Source organism: Leuciscus leuciscus, assembly GCF_965113295.1.
Source record: "Leuciscus leuciscus genome assembly, chromosome: 1".
Classification (NCBI taxonomy): domain Eukaryota; kingdom Metazoa; phylum Chordata; class Actinopteri; order Cypriniformes; family Leuciscidae; genus Leuciscus; species Leuciscus leuciscus.
In genome coordinates, this window is record NC_138725.1 from 23768468 (window position 1) to 23792143 (window position 23676).

Below are 23676 nucleotides of genomic sequence, written 5' to 3' on the forward strand. Positions count from 1 at the left end.
CACATTTTCCAACTCTTCATAATCACATCTCAGTCAGCTCATCACCTCTTCAGTGGAGACTCCAAGACATAAAGCAGTCAAAGGAGGGAGACTTCATCAACAACGTGCAATGCTGTTGAGCCTTCAGGGTTAGGAAACACTCTACTACATGTCTAAGTGAGGTTCAGAAAGACCAAGAAAACGTTTCTTCTTTTTAGAAGAGGTGAAAAATTATACATTTACAGTAGCCTAAACACAGTGTTGTACATTGCCCTGCAGGCTGCATATTTATTCCAGACTATATGCTTCTTGTTTTTACCTAGGCAGCAATATTACCTTTAAACACACACACACACACATAAATAGGCCTACATTTATAAATGAATAAATACACTGTAACGGATTTCTGTAATTTGAACAGTATTTTACTGTAATATGTACAGTAAGATACTGTAAAATATGTATACAGTATGTTACTGTAAACAGCAAAGGATTATGGGAAAATATAGGGTCACTACTGTAATTCTTCACTACTGTAAATCAATTTACAGTAGTGAACTTGCCCGCGAAAAACTGACCAATGGCAAGAGGGATTTCTTTTCAAGTGTTTTTTTGAGGGGTGAAGTGGCAGTTAATGCACGGACAAAAGATCATGTAACTCACCAAAAAGGTTAGTATATAATTTCTATTTTATGTAAAATAAACATTTTCAAATGTTTTTACTTATGTTAACAGCAAACTAACATGATGTATCGTTTTGTTTTCGTCTGAATGGTTTTAGTGTCTTTTTTTCCTGACTGTCGTCAGAATGTTTTTTTTGGTGCCTTTATTACTGTCTTTTTTCCTGACTGTCGGCCGGGTCGCTGTCACGGTGATAATATTAACTGGTGAGTAAGTTAAGTTCACCTATATTAGCCGAAATATTCTTTAGTTAAAACTATAAAAAATAATGGTTGTGTGTTCCTCTGCCTCTTTAACGCAAGTTAGCTCATCAGGCGGGCGGAGTCGACGGTAACGTTAACCGAGCTAACAGCGAACTCAACGTGAAATACTGAGGTAAAGTGAGATAGACGAAACCCTTGTTAAAGTGCGGGTTTTAAACAATATTTTCACGTAGGCCTATATGATTTATTTTCAGGTTTGTGATCTGGATAATGCCATCTGCAACGATGGAGTGTGTTGGAGCCTTTTCATTGTGATAACATCAACTGGTATGTAACGTTATGGTCACCTTCACCTAAATTAGCCGAAGTAAACTTATTAAACAGAGAAGCATAATAACTTTGGTATGTTCTGTCTCCTCTTTCACTACTTTTTGGCAGATGTACAGCGTAAATACTGAGTAAAACTTAGTTAAAGGGATAACGTAGTACACCTTAAACAGAAAATTATGTATGTCATCATTTACTCGCCCACAACGTGTTCTAAACTTGCATGAAGTTCTTTTGTCTGAACATTTATGTAAAATAAGATATTATTAAGATATAAAATAAGATATTTTGAATAATGTTGGTAAATAGTGGCTGGTCCGCATGGACTTCTATAATAGAAAAAATACTTTGGATGTCAATGGGGACCAGTAACTGTTTGGTTGCTCATGTTCTTTAAAATATCTTCTTTTGTATACAGCACATTAAATAATTTAATGGAAGTTATGAACAAGTTGAGGGTGAGTAAATGGTGACAGAATTTACAATTTTGAGTAAACTAACCCTTTATCCAACACCATTGTTAATTTCATCTTTTGTTTTATTTTCAAGTTTGTGGTCTGAATTATGTCGTCTGAAATGTCGGAGGTGTATTTTGGAGTCTTTTTTGTGATTGCCTTCGTAATGGTGATAACATCTACAGGTGAGTAAGATGACATCAACTAAATTAGCTGAAGTATGCATTAGTTAAGCAGGCAAACATGTTCTTTTCTGTTCTTTATTTTGAATTTGCAGCGGCCATTCCCTCCGGACTGTACATCACTGCTGACGCTCTCCACTAATACACAGAACGGGTTGACATTGGAGGAGGAAGAGGAGAAGGAGGAGGAAAGGGTTTAGCAATATACCATTATCAATATAGCAAAGTTTTGCTAACTAATATTTTTAATGTTGTTTAATTGATTAAAAACTATAAACACCATACAACATTATATCTTACCTCATCTTCACCCCACATGTTATTGTTGTTAGTAATAAGTTCTGTTATTGTATTTTAGTTTTTTTTTCTGTAAACTATAACACTAAAAGGCTGCTGTGACTTTATCTGTTTCAGGAGAGTCTGTTCTCAAAGCAAAAACATGGATGCTGACAATGAAGGGCAGAATCATCATCCAGTTACAACTGCTAACAGACGACTCTTCAGCATTAGCTGTCTATTTTGTCGAATGCAGAATCAGGTAAACCAATATATATATATATATATATATTTTTTTTTTTTACATTACATTACATTTACATGCATGCATTTGGAAGTCACTTTTATCCAAAGCAACTTACATTGTATTAAGTTTAATTTAAATGATCCATTCCCTGGAAATCTAAGCTACAGGAATATTGAAAAAGAATGAAGCTTTAATGATTTTAATGTAATGTATTATGGGGTAATACCATCCCTGTAGGTTAGGGGTGGAAATTGGCAAAAATTTGATGATTCGATAGTATTGCGATATTTGGGCCACAATTCAATATTATTGCGCTTCCTAACATTGCGATACAGCAAGTATTGCGATTCGATTCTGCGATATATTGCGATTCATGTCCCCCATATTATTCAAAGACATTACAAAAAATAAGACTGCTCAACTCACTACAAATGTCACATTAAATCTGTGAACATCTTCTACACATTTACTGGAGGCTAGTGCAAAAACTTTGTCCTTGAACATTCAGGACACAGGACCTTATTACAGAACGTAATTATATGAACGCGTCACCACCGCATTAGCACCAAAAACATGGAGATTTTATTTTAGAGAATAATTACACAACCTATTCGATATACTATAATTCTATAATTAAATAAACTAATCGAATATCCAAAAATTGTGACTCATCCCTGCATTTAATACCTTGTTTTTCCCCCAAAATCTTCACTTACGTCTCGATTTTCGAAGGGGATTATAAACGTTTCTTCCTTGGTTCGCTTTTATTTAGGCCTATTACATTCACATTCTTTACTGTGGTAAAGTAGAAAAACGTTGTAGGACAGATAGCCTACATTTTTACTTGCACGTCAGATTCATTTCAACACAGTTTTTGCTTGTTATTAGACATGTACGGCGCGTCAAGTTTATTTGATTTTTAGTTTCGCTCTCTTTGGCAGCGCAATTTCAAACATAGCTTAAATGTCTTGCCCTTGTGGAAGATTAAATTCACTTTTCATACCTTTTACAACAAGTAGAAAACATGAAGATATCAGAAAATAGATCGATGGTCTCTTTCCTCCTCGTGTCATCCCTCTCAAAGCACAGAGCGGTATGGCTTCATGTGGAATCACGTGTCTTTGTGTGGAAGTATTAAACGAAAGTTTTTTTTTTATATAGATTTAACTTTTCTATTATGTAAGTTTCTAATATTTACTGATATGTATTTGAATGCTTTACAGGCTTTGTGTTGCTTCTTTGACGGAATTGCTCAAATAAAGAATTTTTTGCTCGAATAAACTACATTTTTTTATTTCAATTTTCATAATAACCCCCCAACCACTGCAGGTAGTTGGTCCATTACCACCGCAGTGGTAAAAAAAACTGCCACCGTCACAGCCTTATAACCTATATTGGAATACTTTGCGCTACTGTATCAATATAATTGCGTGCGCAAAATATCGCGACACTGAACAGAATCGATTTTTCCCCCACCACTACTGTAGGTGGATTCAGAATCAGATGTAGTGCTTTTATTAACGCCAAAGTACATGCAGCATCAAGTTTGAGGGTTAGGGAAAATTCTGCCAACACCGGTCTGAAAAAATTCTATATTTTTTCCCTGCTTGTGTTTGCAGGTTCATTCTGAGAGTCAACCCTGATGGCACCAAACACCAAAGGCACAGATCAGATGGAAATCTGGAAAGGTCCAAAGAAAAGCATCAGCCTGAAACCCTCAGTGTTTCTCATCAGAGAGGTTGTCAACTTTGACTGGCAAAATTACTGAAATGTAACAACACAACACTGACTTTGACTGTATTTTATTGTTTTAAGGCCTGTTTTGCTTTTCAGTGTGTGTACGTTTTTGCCATTTGTGTTTTTTTCTGTTAACTTTTACCCTAAGAACCAATAATTGTAGGGTCTGCTCTGCTGGAAATATCGCGAAAAAAAGTGCCAATTTTATTTTTTATCAGAAAAATATTTTTTTTTCCTCAAATCCTCAGTGGGTTGGGTAGGCTGTCAATAAATGCATTCCAGATACACAGAACACATGTGCTGACAACATCCACTGAAAAAAATAACTCTTAAAACACATTTCTACATGATTTTGCATCAATTTAATGCAAATTTTTTTTTGCCGTTTTCTCACTTTTTCCCAATATTTCCATCTTTACTTCATTGGCAATCAACTATTCCCCCAAGATATGACATCAGTCAATATGTCATTCTTTTCACCAAACAGTATACTCATTCCACAGAAAAAAAATCATAAAAATCCAACCAAAATCAATGGATCTGTGATGATTTCACTACTAGTTGATCAACAGGCTCAGAACCTCAATAGAATTTTAAGCTACTCTCAAAATTCTGAAAAACATGCTGGATATTTAACATCATGGCACACTTACGCACACACACACACATGATCTTAGTATTATGAATGAGTTTGTTTGGAACAACCAACCAACGGTAACCAACGGTTACCAACGGACTTCGAAGCTGCTCATCAGTGACAGTGACTTTAGTGAATACCGGTAGGTCTGCCCCAGCGTTTTGGGAAAAGAATGGTAATATGGATATTGTAACAACAACGCTAAATGAATATGTCTCTGCTGTGATCTATACTGTTGTCCAAATTACAGTATAATAGCTTGTGCTTGGTTCTTTTTGACCCCAATGGGTTAACTACTTCGAATTCATCTTCATAGAAATGCAGCCGCAGTGCAGTTGGGTGATCTTCAAAAAACATGTTGCTTGAAAATTTCTCCATCACAGTAATCTGTTAAAAATTCGCTGTCTGTCTTTGTATTATTTTCATTCAGAATTTGATCCCAAATGTCCTCATGAGAACAGTCATTTTTCAGCCCTTTATCAATGGGTACATATGAATAGGAGCCCACTGGGTGTCCTACAGAGTCCCTTAACTTAAACCATATATATTCTTGTGTGAGTTTTGGTGATAGGAAGATGAGGGGAAGAAATGTAGATTAGGTGAGACTTTTGTCTCAAATGGTGAGTTCAAATGGTAATTTCCAGCAAGGTCCTTTGTCCTCGAGGAGTGGTCGTTCTTCAACCAGTTTTTCCAGTCTTACACTAGTGTGGATCCTCATGTGTCTCTTAAAGTTTCCTTTATCCGTGAAGCTCTTCCCGAATTGATCACATGTGTAAGGTTTCTCTCTGGTTCTCCCATCAGGTCTAAAAAAAAAAAAAAAAATGTGAAATAAAAAGTGAAGCCATAAGTCAAGATCACTGATGAGTTCAATAGTCATTTTAAACCCATCAAATTTGGTTTGAGGATGGTTCCAAACATGACAGGGTTTCAGGAACATCATACTAACCTTTAAATTACATTATATTAACATTCAGGAAACTGGACATTTTTATGTTCTTGGAATGTGACAAATCAACGTTCCTAGAATGTTGAATTTTAAATCAAAATGAACTTGAAAGAACGTTTGAGGAACATTATACCTTTTAAAACATGTTCCTCTAACGTCAAGAAAACTGGACATTTTTTACGTTCCCAGAACAAACATTTGGTTCTGAATATTTGGAGAATATTTTTTGTTCTCAATATTTTGGAGAACGTTCTTATAAATAAAGTCTGTTAGCTGGGGAACTACAGTACTTACTATGACTGTTGATGTGGTTTCTCCACTGAATGGATCTTCATGTGTCGCTTCAGGTGAGTTTTAGTAGAGAAACTCGTTCCACACTGATCACATGTGTGTGGCTTCTCTCCAGTGTGGATCCTCTCATGTTTTTTCTGATCTGACGACTGAGTGAATCTCTTGTTACAGTGTGAACACTTGTAAGGTTTTTCTCCAGTGTGGATCCTCTCATGTGTTTTCAGATTTGTTGAAACACTAAATCTCTTGTCGCAGTGTGAACACTTGTAAGGTTTTTCTCCAGTGTGAATTCTCTGGTGCCGTTTTAAACATTTCGCTGAAATAAAAGTCTTCTCACACTCAAAGCACATGTACTCTCTCACACCAGTGTGAATTTTCTGATGTCTATGTAAAGTTTGCAGCAGTGAAAAACTCTTTCCACACACAGAACATGAATGTGGCTTCTCCTTCGTATGAACTGTCAGGTGTCTCTTCAGGTGTGATGCCACAATAAATGTTTTGCCGCATTGATCACATGAGAACGGCTTCTCTCCAGTGTGAACTCTCATGTGAACATTAAGGCTTGATGATAGTGCGAAGCTTTTCCAACACTGATCACATGCATACGGCTTTTCTCCAGTGTGGATACGCATGTGTCTATTAAGGTGAGGTTTTTGTGTGAAACTCTTCCCGCACTGATCACACGCGTGCGGCTTCTCTCCAGTGTGAACTAGGGATGCGCGGTATACCGGTACTGCAAAAATACCGGTATATATTATATTTCAAACGGTACAATATCATGATTTTGCTCAATTCGGTATTTGATGCGCTGCTGTTTCGAAGTTCACCGCTAGGCGGCAGTGCGCTACCCAAACTGACGCGGGTCACGCAAAACCGGCAAACGGTGACAACGGAGGAACACGATGGATCAAACAGATGAAGCTCATTCTACACGCCCGAAATTAATAAATAAAGAGAGCAGTAGGAGTGAAATGGCATTACTTTGCCTACGAAAGTAATGAGAAAGGTAAAGCAACAGACCTCAATGCACCACTCTACAAACGCTGCTTTAAATTAGCCACGGGAGGCAACACAATCTGGCTAATCACTTGTCACTTTCTCATCCTGACTTGTTCAAAGAGTTCAGAGATCGACAGGTGAGCATCATTCAACTGATTTAATTTAGACTTCTATTCACAACGCTGATCAGCGCACATACATAAGAGCTTATCAATTAAATATGATACGGTAAACACGAAAGCTCAAATGTGCTTGAATGACACGCTAGAACCAATGAAGTTTAGGTCTCATAATTTTTGCAATTGAATTTGAATGAATAAAGAGATTAGTAATATTAATTTAAGTATTAGTGATAGTAAAATGAATGGCATATCACTGCCGCTGTGGCGACCCCTAGGAATCTGCCGAGAGAGAAAGAGTAATAGTAGTAATATGGATATTACTAATATGAATGTTAGAATAACACTTTACAATTAAGCTACATTTGTCAACATTCATTAGGGAACCTGACCTAACAGTATTATAACATGTATTAATCTAGATCAATCAGTAATTATTATTTAAATATACTAATACATGTTTAGCATGTTAACATTAGCCTACTTTATGCAATGCATTAAACTAATATGAACCCCAAAACAAACCAAACAGTAATCAAACCAAGATGAATAAATGCTATAAATGTTGATAATTCTCTGTTGATGCATGACAGCTAATGGTTTACATGTAATGTCATTATTCTATTATTATTCTATATTAATATATTATTATAGATATTAACCTATTTTAATTGTACCATTTCAGGGGGGGGGTTTCTTTCCAAAATCAAAATTTAACCTACTGTATGTTCCCTGATTTTTTTTTTTTTTTACATTTTGATACTTTTTGTTTGCACATTCGGTACTGCTGAGTTTCAAGCAGTGTTTTTTAATAAAATTGTTTCAATTCACTTAAATTTTGAGGCCGGTTATTTGTCACCTGTGGTATCGATTTAGTATCGATACCGAGGTATTAGGTTCTGGTATCGTACCGAAACCAAAATTGTGGTATCGAGCCATCCCTAGTGTGAACTCTCATGTGAAGGTTAAGATGTTGTTTGTCTGAGAATCTCTTTTCACACTGATCACATGCATACAGCTTTTCTCCAGTGTGGCTTCTCATGTGAATATTAAGGGTTGATGAGTGCATGAAATCTTTCCCACATTGATCACATGTGAACGGCCTCTGTCCAGTATGAACTCTCTTGTGAATCTCAAGATTATGTTTGTGTGTAAAACTCTTTTCACACTGATCACATGAGTACGGCTTTTCTCCAGTGTGGATCCTCATGTGTCCTTGAAGATGTTGTTTTTGTGTGAAGCTCGTCCCGCACTGATCACACGTGTGTGGCTTCTCTCCGGTGTGAACTCTCATGTGAATCTCAAGACTTGGTTTGTTTGTGAAACTCTTTCCACACTGAGTGCAGGTTGTAGATTTATTGGCTCTTGTTTTCTTAAAAAATATATTTTTAGTCTTTGAACGACTCAAAGGTTTTTCTCCAGGTTTGACATGATGTTCCTCCTTCACTTCACTCAGTTCTTCACTCTCCTCCTTCACTTCACTCAGTTCTTCACTCTCCTCCTTCACTTCACTCAGTTCTTCACTCTCCTCCTTCACTTCACTCAGTTCTTCACTCTCCTCCTTCACTTCACTCAGTTCTTCACTCTCCTCCTTCACTTCCATCAGGTCTGAAATCAAAGGGAAAAAGTTATTTCATTTTCAGTACAACACAAATAATTCAAAGAGAGGAATATGAAGTGAAAGGACATAAAAAGAGCTCTGATGTAATAACAAAAACTACTTTCCATAAATGAGGTTCATTGATCTTCTAATAATTATTTTAAAAACATTATAGACACAAATACCATGTTTCTGTATCAAGAACTGTTAAATATATTTGATCAATGACACAATTATCTAATGTAATATTAGCATTAAAAATTAAAAATTATACAATAGTATGTAACGGTCACCAGCTGGAGTGCCCTTGAGAGCCACCAGAGGGCACTCCACATCAGACACTCACGTTCACTCTCAGACTACATTTCCCATACTCACTGCCCGGACTCATCATCTCTGATCACTCATCACCTGTACCTCATTATCACTGATTGCATTCACCTGTGTCCCATCACCCTGTTAGTCTCAGTCTATTTATACCATGTTCATTCATTCACTCACTGCGAAGTTTTGTTTAGTGTCACACTGCAACTCTGAGCGTTTTCCTGGTTTTCTTGTTTGTTGGTTTTCGGATTTCTTGCCTGTTCCTTGGATTACTCTCTTGCCTCTGACCCCTGCCTGTCTTGTTTTTGTTTTGTTTTGTTTTGTTTGTTTGGACTGTCTACCTGTGTTTTGACCCATTGCCTGTTTATTGGATTACGTGTCTGGATTGCCCATTAATAAAGCTGCATTTGGATCAGAGCCGGCTCTCCCTATAAGCGAACTAAGCGGCTGCTTAGGGCCCCGCCACCTCTAGGGGGCCCCCTAACTATAGATGGTACGCGCCGGCGTTGCCGCGGTTTAACAGTCAACCAACCGTGTAACGTTAAAATCGTTGTTGCTTGGACTTGGAAATTTGAAAATGAAACGAATCTATCCATCGGGAGCAGAAAAAAGGAAAAAGAAGAAGGATGACGACGAGAAGAGACAAGTGCAAGGTAAGTTCATTTTTAATAACGTAATTTAAGTTAAGGCGTGGTAACGTTATGCCAGGCGACTCAGGCCTAATATTAATGGACACGCCCTTAACATAACTGTTAGTTATTATTACTTTATCTTTACTTATTTAATTTGCAAGTGTATGTTTAGTCATTAATATAGTAACTTATGAAAAAAGTCGGTAGTAGGAACTCGGTGCAGCTGACGTTAGCTAGCTGGCCGTCAATTATGCTGAATAAACACGAATGAACACTGTTGAAAGATACAGTAACGTTACAACTTACCGAAATGTATATTCCTCATCATACATAATATCGACCAATCAGTCAAACAAAGGGCTCAATAAAACAGCTGGAGAACAATTATGTCACATAACATTTACCTCAGGAAAGCAATTTGATGACCATAATAACGTTATATATAGGCTATAGCACGTTAGTTGGCTAGAAAAAAAGAGCTATAGAGTATTTTTCTAAATATGTGTACTATATTTATTATATTTTTACTTCTATCATTAAATAAAGTTGTAATAAAAAAAAAGTATTATTTATTTGAGTTATTTTTAACTTTAAATAATACTGCCAGCTGATAGGGCTCTCTGTGTTTAGGCTACAGCATTTGGTGAGTAGTTTTTTTCTTGAGAAAAATTAATGGCTATCTTGTGTAGCCTACCTAATATTTATCCAAATGAGTCAATATTAAATCATATCACAATAATTGAATTGAATAAATATTAATAAATATTAATCTATACTAATATAAAATATTTTATATATTGTTAAGCTAAATCGCCCAGACCATTTAAACCTAAAGAAAACACTGTGTTCTCTCTGAAACATTATTGAATGATGATCAATACAAGACACCTAAAAGCAAAATGGATTTGTGATAAATTTTGGTAAAGAATGTAGTACTGTATGTAATCATAAAAGGTGAAAAATGTCTCACTCCATGCTGTGAAGGTTTAAAATATGAACAGTATGTAAGAGTTAATCAACCAATAATTAAATAATATCATTTAACCTTGGATTTCTTTTAATTTACTCTTAACATTATTTTCTGCTCACACTAATTGTAAAAAACAAAATTTCACTTTCTCAGGAGGAGCCATTCTTAAATATTTTGGTGGTCGTGGAGAAACATCTCAGGAGGCTGACACCAGAGATGACACAAGTAAATATTTCCTACTGCCATTCTTTTGAATAGTTTTGTGTGCAACTTCAACATAGCTAATTTTCCTCTTGCCAATAAAAATTTTAGTTTTATTATCACAATTTACTATGTTTTCTTATTGTACTTTAATATTAATTTAGGATCAATGTGTTTTATCTACTCTGCATACTGTATTTATGATTATATTATAATCTCAACAGCTGGAGGAGGTGACTCTACTGCTGCTTCAGTAGAGCACAGCGAGCGGCATACCACAATGGATGGTAAGTTAGCTATATATTGTTAATGCTAAATTATTAATATTTATTTGTTTACAACAAATTGACCTTATGTATGATGTTGATATAATGATTAATACTAACACACTTAAGAAGAAAGAAAACAACTAGGCCTAAACACAATGATGTTGATGTTTTTATTTCATGTCAGGCCCATCATTATCATGCCACACTAAAGGTGATACAACATCTTCATCCCGACCGGTGTTTATCCCTGCTGGTTCCAGTGATACAGTTGGTAAGTTTAGTTTGTTCCCACAATATGTTTCTACCTCTGTTATTAACTCAAATGTTTTGTACACAAGTAGCTAAACATTTCCCATCTAATTTTCCCACAGTTCCAACTGCAACTGCTGATCTAAGCCAACCGACCTCTTCGGTTACTTGGATCCCTGCTCCACCACCAACTGATCCTGCTCAGTGGCCATCAAAACTGTCTGACCAAGTAAGGGATGACTTAGTTTACAGAGGTCCTGTGAATGTAGACAGAGACTTTGAATTCCCCAAGTCCCATTTCCACAGAAGCTTTCACTACCATCATATGTTTCGAAACCTTGCAAATGGTGAGAAAGTTAAACGTGACTGGTTAACATACTCAAAGCAGAGTGATGCAGTCTACTGCTTTTGCTGCAAGTTGTTTTCGAGAAAGTCATCAAAGCTTGCCACAGAGGGTCAGAATGACTGGGTCAATATCAGTGCAATATTAAAGTCCCATGAAACCAGCCCAGATCATGTTAAACATTTGTTAGCATGGAAGGATTTAGAGTGTCGACTTAAAGCAGGAAAAACAATTGACCACACTGCGATAGCTCTCTTGCAAGCAGAGCAGAATCGATGGAGAGAGGTACTCAAACGTTTGATCAGCATCATTCAATCACTGGCTGAAAGAAACCTTGCTCTCAGAGGATCAGCAGACACCATCAACAGTCCAAACAACGGCAATTTTCTGAAAGAGGTAGAACTTCTTGCAAAGAATGATCCAGTTTTAAATGACCACGTCAGACGCATCAGCTCTGGTGAAAATCACACTACCTACTTGGGGAAAATTATCCAAAATGAACTTATTGCTTGTATTAGTGGGAAAATACTTAGCACTATGGTGGCAGAAATAAAGCAGTCGAAGTATTTTGCCATAATTTTAGACTGCACTCCAGACATCAGTCACCAGGAACAAATGTGGGTTGTTGTCAGAATTGTCACCACGTCAACACCCCCAGAGATTAAAGAGCACTTTCTGGGTTTCCTACCTGCTCCAGAGTCCACTGGCCTTGGCCTGTCTTCATTGATTTTGAACAAGCTGGAGGAGCTGGGCATCCGTTTTCAAGATTGCAGGGGTCAGTCATACGATAATGGCTCCAACATGAAGGGGAAAAATAAAGGAGTGCAGGCCAGGCTGCTTGAAAGAAATGCTCGTGCTCTATATGTTCCATGTGGAACACACACACTTAATCTAATGGTTGCAGATTCAGCAAAGCAGTCAGTAGATGCCATCAGCTTCTTTGGCATAGTCCAGAAGCTTTACAACTTGTTCTCTGCTGCTCCTCAGAGGTGGGCCATTCTTAAGAAGCATGTCCAGATCACGCTGAAGTCATGGAGTGAGACAAGATGGGAGAGTAGAGTCAACAGCATTCAGCCTTTACGGTACCAAACTGACAAAGTCAGAGAGGCCTTGACTGAAGTCAGAGACCAAACAAATGATGCTGCTACAAGAATTGAGGCCCAGTCTTTGGCAGAAGAAATAGGATCATTCAGATTTCAAATCTGTACAGTGGCCTGGTTTGATATCCTATCCAAAATCAACATCACCAGTAAACTCCTGCAATCTGCCAACATGCAGCTTGATGTTGCTGTCAATCTTATTGACAAAACAAAAGAATCTCTGTTGAACTACAGAGACACCGGTTTCTCTGATGTCCTGTCAAAGGCAAGAGAATCATGCGAGAACATGAATGTTGAGGCAGTGCTGGCACAGAAAAGGATTCGAAGCTCAAAAAGGCAGTTTAGCTATGAGGCAGCAGATGAGACTGTGAATGATGCAGTAAAGAGAATGGAGGTAACATTCTTTAATGTTGTTGTTGACACTGCCATCCAGTCACTGGAAGATCGCTTCAAGTCATTAAAGAATGTAAGAGATAAATTCAGTGTTTTGGTCAGTTTCACTGACATGGATGACGAGGCACTCAGAGAGCACTGTGAGCTACTTGGCAACACACTGACTGACGGGGAGGAGACTGACCTTGACTGGCAAGAACTGACTGCAGAAATCCAGAGTCTTCCAATTCCAAACTTACCAGAGGCAATGACAGCATTTGAACTTCTCAATTTTCTCCACCAAAAAGGACTGACTGGGCTTTATCCAAACCTTTGGGTTGCATTGAGAATAGCCTGCACACTACCAGTGACAGTAGCCTCTGCAGAAAGGAGTTTCTTATAAAAGCTTATAAAAACTTACCTAAGGTCCTCCATGGCACAAGAACGCCTCAGTGGTCTGTCAATCATCAGTGTCAACCATCAGGTTGGAAGCAAGATGTCCTATGATGACATTATAGAGGACTTTGCATCTCAAAAAGCAAGAAGACACACATTCTGAGAGAAAGTCATTAGAAGGAACGGAATAAAAAGGAGATGGGGTGAAGTGAAAGTTTGTGGGTTTTTTTTTAGGGTTTTAGACTTATTTTCTTCCTTTTTTCTTATTTATATTATTTGCTTATTTATTTGATTAATTTATGTATCATTCATTGCATTTTAAATGCTGTTAATTGTTTTGTTGTTTACTGTTTTGGGATTTGAATGTGTACTGAATGTGTAAAAAGGGTATTAGAGTTTGGTTGCACTTTATTTTAAGGTGTCCGTGTAACAGTGTAATTATACATTTAAGTACCGGGTAATACTAAGTTAGGGTAGGATTAGGGTGTGGTTTAGGGGTATGCATAATTTACTGTTGTAACGTGTAACAATGACACTGTAAAATGTTTTTTTTTTTTTTTCTGTAAAATGTAAAAAGTTTTCCCTAGAGTTTTTATTAGATTTATGTATATATTTTATAACTAAACATTTTATATACACATTTGGCTAATGATTGTTCGCTGAAGTTATGTTTTTGTAGTTGGAATATATAAAAAATAAATACCAACTCAAACTAGAATCTTTTGTAGAATTTTTAATCTCTTTGATACGTCAATATAGAAGAATATGTTTAAATCACTTTAGAAGGAAGCAAAGAAATTACTGGTCCAACTTCTCCCTCTTTTTAAAGTGTGGAAAAGGGAAAAGAAGTTCAAAGATCGAGACTCCAGCAACACCTGTAGTATAAGCAACAGCTTTATTGAAGATGTTTTAATACTAAATGTTTTAAGCTGCCTAGTGGACAAAAACAGTTAGTGCTCTTTTAAAATTTAGCATTCAGACAGTAATAAAGTAGATGTAGAAATTTGGCAAATCTGTAATCTACTTTTACTGTTTCAGTGAGTGTACTTTAATAAGCAGTTAAATAATTGTGGGCAATCATGTTAAAGAGGTACAGATGAAATGTGTAAGGGTTAGATTGTATACAGTTGCTGGTTTGCGGTGGCAATACTCCATTATTCACTGCAAGGCAGGGCCCCAAAATTATCCTGCTTAGGGCCCCCAGATTTACAGAGCCGGCCCTGATTTGGATCTCCTCTTTGAGTCTCGGAGCAGTTTCGTGACATAGTGTCATAATGTCAAATAATGATATTTAATTTATTTTACGTAAAACTTATTTTATTTAAAACTTTTATTACAGTCCAGTCACACTAGACTTTTAATTTCAATGACTCCCATTCATTCGCATGAGAACGTGGGAAACCAGAAACACAAGTTTCGCTGCGTTCCAGTTCAAGTTGGAATGCCAATTCATTATTAGTCATTTATATCATAAGTTAAATAGACATTTGATTATTCTATTAAACTCTTTACATTACATTTTACTGGTTCATTTGGATTCCAGTTTCACTTAGAGTTTCACCCCGGCCAATAATGCTGATCTCACGGTCACAAACTCATAAGTCTGATTATTAGTCATCATCATACCGGTGCGTTGCTGAAAAAGCCATTGTCTGTATTCAATGACCATGAAGAGTGCTATGTAGAGTGTGTAGAGAGTGGACTGCTATTAAATACATACCCTTCTTACACTAATATTAACAACTTTATAACACAACAATAAATAACTCACAAAACTAACTCTCTTAAATACTGCAAATATCATGTAGAGCATTTGATTCCCGAGATGCAGAATCACAGAATCCAGTCACTATTGGAACTTACTGTATAAAACGGAACATCACAGAAGAATTGTGGGATGAACAAATCAAAAGTAGGGCTGTACAAATAATCAGATATAGATACAGACTAGTGACTGTGAATATTAAAGCTCAAAAAGACTGTCTGTATGTTCTGCCGTGTGTGTGTGTGTGTGTGTGTGTGTGTGAAAGAGCACTGCAGTTTCTTCTTCTACACACACTGAAGCACGCGTCACACTCGCGATGATTTCAGCGTCTGCTGTCTCCTTATACATGAACACATGAACTTCATCTGCAGAGTCACTTCATGAACATTTCACCATTTGATTTGATAAAACTATCCACATTTGTCGAACTCAAAAGTCTTTTACGACACCGTCAATATAAAAGTTCGGTTTAACTTGAAATAACATATTACAGAATATTACAAATAACATAAACTTACTATTGTACAATAGAGTGTACTTTGATCAATAGTGATGATGATAATAATAATAATAATAGTGTTTACTAAAACACAAACTCAAAGGTCTTCATTGAAATTATAGAAATTGCACAGAGTAAAAATATACTTAGGGCTGTGCCGGTAAACTTAACAACCGCACCACCGCAGTGGCTGAGTAGCACCGGTGGTGGTTTGCCCCAAAACATTTTTGTATGTGAGTGCTTTACATTTAATTATGACACGAGTGAAGCACGAAGCTTTGTTTACAAAAGAAATAATAGGTAAGCAATTAAATGTTACATCGCAGCCATGGAAAAGTTTGAATTCATGACGAATGATAGAGTTGTGCGTGAGCCCATAAATTTAAACTTTGTCGGCTTTGAATTCTGGTTTTCGATCTGGTCACTAGGGTTGGGAATCGTACGAAAATGTCTGCATTCTCTAGAATAATTTGGGACCTCTCCTAGCTTATTGTATCTCCAGCAGTGGAGAATACCCTCTCAGAAGGGGTAGAATATGCTTGAAAGTAAGATGTGTGTAGAACAGATTATTTTTAAAATCGATTTGAATGATTGATTCATAAAGACTTTACTTGTTTCATTACTGGATAAATCAGCGCTCTAGCAGTTAATAAACAGAACTGCACGCGTCTTGCGGAAGAACATTGTAGCCGGAGCTACTTCTCTCTATTTATGTCTATGACGAGTCACGCAGGCACTGGGCTACTCCGCAGCGGCTGCGATCCACCAGTCTAAAGTATAGTCCAAGTATAAACGTTCGCTTATTGCAGGCTTAACGTAGTAATTCAGGATAAGACAAAAACACGGTTTGAAAAAAAGGCATTCATGATGCACTCGCTCATTCTATACATTTTGTAAATTCTGACCACAAAGAAGTTACGGACTGCGTCTTTATGAATGTTTTGAAGCATCAGATGTAATCGATACACTCGTTATCTGAAGGCAGCGACTTTCAAAAGGTGATTTACAATATTTTGGTTGCTACCGTAGACATCAGTGTTTATACTCGAATTATAAACTTTTATCTCAGTACTTTTGTGATCATTTGAATATTTGTAACAGAAATATCGATACTGTGTGATTGTAAAGCCGTTTCATATTGACAACTGCTCTCTCTGGGTCAACAACAGCGCAAACAGATTTGAATGTTCAGGGGTGAGGTTTTTGTTATTTAGGAATAAGATCGCGTGGGTGTTTGAATCGAGATCTTTTAAAGATTAATCGTGCAGCTCTGACTGTCTTTAATTCTCTCTCTCTCTCTCTCTCTCTCTCTCTCTCTCTCTCTCTCTCTCTCTCTCTCTCTATGCGTTGATATCTGAGGCAAAACGTATTTGAGTAGCGCGAGGGCTTTTCAGTGCATTCATTACTATTTTAATATGAGGTGAGACGTCGCTATTAAAGGATAAGCTTCCAGCACTTCGCCCACCAGAACCGTTTTCGGAACCGAAACCTAGGAATTTCACACGGTTCCGGCATTTTTTCAAAAACAGCACCGGTTCTGGATAAGAACCGGTTCTCGGTTCCCAACCCTACTGGTCACCAGATTATTTATTTAACAATTTAACAATATTCCATTAGTTATTATTCCATATAGAAAGCTTGAATTGTCTACTTTTAAACAAAACAATTCAAAACAAAAATAAACCGACTAGCACTGCGTTCACTGCGAAGATGAAGAGTCAGCATCGTCAACTTCATCTTTGCAGCCGACACTGACACAGAAAACACTTTATTAATAAACAATTCAAATGTCTCCTTGCTATATTTGACACATTCATAATCATTACTTTTGCTGTCACCACCGCATCAGCACCGAAAACATGGAGATTTTATTTTAGAGAATAATCGCACAACCTATTAGATATTCCATAATTAAATCAATTAATCGAATATTTAAAAATCGTGACCCGTCCCTGCATGGAATCTCTTGTTTATTTTCCCATATCTTCACTCGCGTCTCACCATATCTTCACTCGCGTCTCACGAAGGGGATTATAAACGTTTCTTCCTTTGTTCGCTTTTAATTATGCCTATTAATATTCGTATTCTTTACTGTGGTAAAGTAGAAAAACGCTGTAGGACAGATAGCCTACATTTGTACTTGTACGTCAAATTCTTTTTAACACAGTTTGTGCTTGTTATTAGACACGTGGTAATTGGTAAGGCACGTCAAGTTTATTTGTAAAGCGCGTTTAACATGCCCAGGTGATTTTAGTTTGGCTTTCTCTGGCAGCGCAATATCAAACATAGCCTAAATGCCTTGCCCTTGTGGAAGATAAAATTCGCTCTTCATACATTTTACAACAAGTAGAAAACATGAAGATATCAGAAAAGAGATCGATGGTCTCTTTCCTGCTCGTGTCGCACACCCCTCTCAAAGCGCAGTGTAGGCTATCACGCGTCTTTGTGTGGAAATATAAAACAAAAGTTTATTTTTATTTTTATATAGATTCAACTTTATTATATTATTTAAGTTACCAGTATTTACTGATATTTATTTCAATGCTTTACAGGCTTTAGTGTGTTGTTTCTTTGTTTTTTATTATTATTTCAAAACAACCCCCAAACACCGCACCACCGCCAGTACTTGGTCCCTAAATATACTATATATATTATTATTATTAATAAACATTTTAAGGAACGAATGAGAAGGAAGGACCGGAGGGAAAAAGCTTTCCTGCATCTTCACTCTGTGGGCTGTGAAACAGAAGCCTGTGTGTGTTTGTGTTGTCCGTATCACAGAAGATCAAAGTATCTGAGGTTATTTCAGCCTTAAACTGTTACTTCTGACATGATTTTCCTCTTTTAAAAACAGAGCATTTCTAAAATTGTGAAACACTCAGGAAGTGACATCATCTGGACTCTTTCTACTGCATGATGAGAGAGAATAATATCAATCCATTGTAGGGCTTTGACTCCGAACTTCGTTATTCGAATATAATTTGAATATAAAAAAAAAAAAAAATAATATTCAAACGAATATTAGGCATCCTTTAATATTCAAACCTGTTATGGGCATTATTTTTTGTAAACGTGTTTGCTTGTAAACGTTGTTTTCAATTCAGATTCCGAGGCTTTTTCACGCCTGGTGAAGTTGTGAATCGCGAGCTCATTAGCAAGGCTATTATTGGTCATCTGGGCTCCTGTAGGTGACGTTAGCATCCTGGGGTGTGTTTCCCAAACAACGACGTAACTCGCTGCTTAACTACCATAGTATGATGCATTGTTGAAGAAATCAACTAGCTAGTCACAACTGTTTCCCGAAACTGTTTTGTCGCAAAGTGGTCGTTCAACCACGTTGGTTTAGGACGTTACGCACGCGGTGGAGTATTAACTTCTTTTAATGAAACTGTTTGAGATCGAATTAACGCTAAATGTTTTGCTATAAATTACAGGCATGGCATCTGAGGACTATTTCTAATTTTACTCAGTTATTTTGCTTTATTTCCAGATTCAATCATAGGCTCATTCTTATAGTCGAGCATGTTCGCACATGCGCACTCTTCAAAAACGGTGCTTTAATTTGTCTTGACAAACTAGAAAGACGTAAATGACATTTGTATGTATTCTAAATAAAAGACACAGGTTGTACTGAATGTCAGCTTGCTTACTTTGCATTAAGTCCACGTCATGCAAACTAGAAACTACTCTTCTAACCACAGGTCGAGATCTGTCGTTCCAACGACACATCTTTGCGATGCTGTTTGTGAATGTTCGTTAAAACGATGGTTTCGGGAAACACCGACTCGTTGAACTACGCTGGTAACGGCAGAACTTGCGAAACAGAGTTCACTAACGATGGTTTTGGGAAACGCACCCCTGGTTAGCGCCTATTTTGTATAACCAAAACAATGGCTGCGCCAACGCCTACAACAACCACGCCTGACGAGGAGTTTGAAATCTACACTCCTGACAATTTGAAAAGCAACGTGTGGCGCTACTTTGGGTTACCAAATATATTTCTTATTTTCTGCAGTAATCCAAAAGCCAAAGAAAAGGCTAATACGCCATAATGGAAGAAATACAGTCATTAGATTACACCATTTATAATCATCAAATCATTATGAACTAAACGTGTAAGAATCATAAACTTGTTGGTCTCAGAGCTTATTTTCTAAGTTACCAAAGAAACAGGGAAAAATCACGAGTAAGGACAGTCCATTATTATATATAATAAAATATATTGACTGTATTCATCCACCCTGTTACTAAAGTTAATATAAGAAGAATGATCTCTATAACGTTATAACTTATATAATTTATGATTAATTAATACAACTTATACAAATAATCAGATATTGCTTAAGTTACGCTTACAACCCTGTCAGCCATCCTGGAAATGTAATTTACTTAATACAGTTTATTGTTTATTGCTTAAAAAAATTATAATAATAATAAAAATATTGAGAAATATCCAACAAAAATTGCGAACGAAGTATAAACCAGAGCTAAATTTTTACTTTGTTTGACCTGATATTGACAATAAATATGAAAGTTTCCCCTTTACTGAACATTTGTTGAAATGTTCCCTGTACCCATTTCACAGTTTAACTGTTTATCTAAAAGTGATGAAGTTCTTGAATGTTTCTAACATGAATGTTCTTCAGCATCATGAATGAATGAAGAATAAACACCAACCTCTTTGTTCTTCAGGATCTTCAGTGTGTTTCATTCTGCAGGGTTCTGGATCACTCATGTTCTCACTGTCCTCTTTAATAAACTCAGTCTTTGCAGATTTCAGCTCTTCCTTGATACTATGATGCTCGTCTTCACTTGTAGCTGATGGAAATATTCCAGTATTTATGGGTGAATTGCAGTGGGAGGAGTTTCACTGATGATGTAATGACTGAGGGAGTATCTTCACTGGTGATGTAAATGACATGGGAGGGGCCTCAGTCATAATTATTTGTGGAAGGAGCTGATCTGCCGAAAATCTAAATAAAATATCAGTTACTGAGTTTGTTTTTATACTTACTGATAACAGAATATACATATTGTAATACAATTATTACAAATATAAATAATGGTTAGAAAAATAGTTAAATGCATAAAGACAGAAATAAATCTACATATAGTAACCATCAAATCCCCTCAGTCTGTTGACACCAATGAAATGAGCTTTAAGTGACAATTTACAGGAGATCTGAAGACATCAGCATAATAAATGAGGTGAAAACAGGAACTATTGTCATGAAATAAAGAGTGTTTTCAGCAGATCTGTTAATATTGATGAGCCTCAGACTATCAACACTCATTCAACAAGCCATTCAGGATCATCAGCAGATCATCTCACTTTATTCTGAGTGTTTAACTGTTAGAAACACATTATTTGAGTCAGATAGATGATAAAAGCCTGTAAAACTCCTCTACCCTGGGGAAAAATGCTAATCAACAATCCATGTTTATCATCTCCATGTTTGATTTTCAAAGTTAACTAACATTTGCCTCTTTAAAATTCAGTAAAAAATATGAACTCTGAAACATATGGCAGCTAAATAACAGCAGCGCAAATAATGCTGGTTAATGCAACGCAATAATGCTTTTTATTTGAACAATTACCCCATAATTTATTCAAGCTGCAGTGCATGCTGGGAACTGGCACAACATTGTTGAATGTAAAATTGTTTGTTCAAATAACTCAATTTGTAAAGTTGGGACAACATTTGGACAAGTTTTGGAAAAATACATGAGAACCTATTAGGTCAACTAAACAAATGTTGCAGAGCATCCCTGTTTATTTCTATCAAGATAGTAAACATACTCATCCCAAATAATCTTTGTTCAAGATATTTTTACATTCACATAAATTGAAACACTTTTTTTTTTTTACTTTACTTTGGACAAAGAGTCTAAATAATTGTAATATCAATTCTGCTACAGTTGATTCTGAAAGCTGATTAAAATATCTTTAATTAATTATACATATTTCCCTATTTTGCTACATAAATCTATACATGTTAAAATACGGATAAACATAAATACAGTTTGCCACTGGAAACATAATTGCCACCGATCATTGTCAGTTTCTGCACATAAAAACTTTTTATTTTTTTATTATTGATGTTTTATCCATGTCATATTAGTAGTACTTATAAGATGGCATGTGTTGTGAAATATACGGCCCACAGCTGTAGGGGGAGCTCGTTGAGAAAACACGCGACAACAAAAGTGAAAGTCAGCAGAGAAATGGCTATAGTTACCATGTTCCCCTTTAAAATTGCCTAATAAAGCAAACAAAATACAACATAAATATTTACCATTACTTTTCAACTTTTTATACATAATTAACTATTTGAGTTGCGTAGTTTGCTATGGTTTAAGCAATAATGGATAATGTAGTCTTCCAGTAAGTGTTGACCGTAACAAAACCTGTGTATAGACAAGCGTTAACAGGAAACAACGCAAAGGACAACATTTACGTCTAAACTGGACAAGCTCAAAACATTTTACTCCCCATTTACACCTGTATTTAGTATCGTCCAAATTTGATCCCATCAACCAAAACGCATCTTAATGCCAGGTGTAAACAGGGCTATAAAGCTTGCACGCCTTTCACTCTAAGCTGGTTGCTATTTGATCGCGTCCTCTAAAATGTTGATACAATTTATTCCGTCTTTTCACTTATTCACTTATTCGGCCTGAACACTTTTTTGCTATTTTCAGGTGAATAATTTTGTCTGCCGAACACTTGGTGCATCCCTACTTACGTGGTTTAGACCAGGGATGGGTAAACTCGGTCCTGGAGGGCCACTGTCCTGCAGAGTTTAGCTCTCTTTTTGTACATGATAAACTTTTAAGACATTCTTTGGATTACATTGTAAAAGTTAGAAATATTATGCTGTACAAGGACAGTGCTGCTATAATTAATAAAGTAAATCTAACTCAGAAATTGGGCTCTATATGAGTTAAGTGATTCAGGTTAAATGATTGTGAAATAATGATTATGTTAAAACACAACCAGCACCATCAGATCACCTTTTCTCTTTGTTCTTCTGGCTGTTATAACTCAGGTACAGCAGCGAAACAAAATCTAAAGTTAATGATTTAAGGGTCAAAAGCCCAACTAAAACAAACACTGATCACCATAAAATTATGGTTTCCTCCTTCAGTGATTCTGCTTGTTAACATCAGGTGTCTTCAATGTTGGCAATAAAAAAAATAAAAGAGTTCTTAATTCATCTTTGACGTCTATCTGTTATTCAGATATTTTAGTTTAAGAATTTTTTTTTTTGTAAAATGTACTCATTTTAAATGGTTAACTTTTAAGGAATTATTTTGATTAATTAAGTTCTAATTTGTTAAATTTAATTAATAATATTGTTTGTAATCTGTTGCCACAATTTTATTGAGTAGATATAGCGCATTCATTTTTACAGGGGTTGATCATGCTGGGTCAAATGAGTTGTAAGGGGGTAATCCTTTAATTAATAATGTTTAATTAATTTTTTCAGTGTACCCCAAACAACCCAACATTTTGACCCAGAACAATCAACCCAACAATTTGTTTACAGAAACAACCCAGCATTTTTTAGAGCTGCAGAATGCATGGGATGGAAGGGGATGGTGGTGGGGGGATAAAAGGTAGGGATGAGGAAGAGAAGAGGTGGTAACAGTGTAATGGCTAAAGGTTAATCATGATGGTCAGAGCTATACTGTATTTAGGCATAACAACATGGGCCCTAAAGGCCAAATTCAAAAGCAGTTGATACTGCCAACTGTAAGCAGTTCACTGCATTTGGATGTGGTCTTTAAGGCAGTTAGCTTCAGTACTTAAACACATATAATTTCACCTAGGTGTTAAATGAACTCCATCTTTCAAAACTAGCCCAGGACTGTCA

At 36.4% G+C, this 23676-nt stretch overlaps 1 protein-coding gene and 2 long non-coding RNA genes across 6 annotated transcripts; 2 read left to right on the forward strand and 1 right to left on the reverse strand.

Moving 5' to 3' along the window:
* Window positions 1–357: 357 nt before the first annotated feature.
* Window positions 358–4197, forward strand: LOC309505571. Of its 4 annotated transcripts, none has more exons than XR_014208486.1 (8): window positions 358–649; window positions 761–866; window positions 963–1035; window positions 1118–1190; window positions 1740–1830; window positions 1923–2021; window positions 2242–2365; window positions 3970–4197. It is a non-coding gene; the product is annotated as an uncharacterized lncRNA (long non-coding RNA). The 4 variants fall into 4 exon arrangements; XR_014208487.1 differs by having other exon boundaries at window positions 967–1035; XR_014208484.1 differs by having other exon boundaries at window positions 358–866.
* A 1140-nt stretch (window positions 4198–5337) lies between these two features.
* On the reverse strand, window positions 5338–20581 carry LOC309494020 (uncharacterized protein; the record flags this gene model as incomplete). Its single annotated transcript, XM_082163200.1, has 3 exons — window positions 20477–20581; window positions 8342–8687; window positions 5338–5527 (listed from the first exon to the last, which is right to left on the reverse strand). Exons 1-3 carry the CDS (start codon window positions 20532–20534, stop codon window positions 5338–5340), a joined length of 594 nt encoding a protein of 197 aa, XP_082019326.1. The 5' UTR covers window positions 20535–20581.
* LOC309505710 lies at window positions 10166–12055 on the forward strand. The gene is made up of 4 exons (XR_014208561.1): window positions 10166–10830; window positions 11031–11093; window positions 11260–11346; window positions 11447–12055. It is a non-coding gene; the product is annotated as an uncharacterized lncRNA (long non-coding RNA).
* Window positions 20582–23676: the final 3095 nt, after the last annotated feature.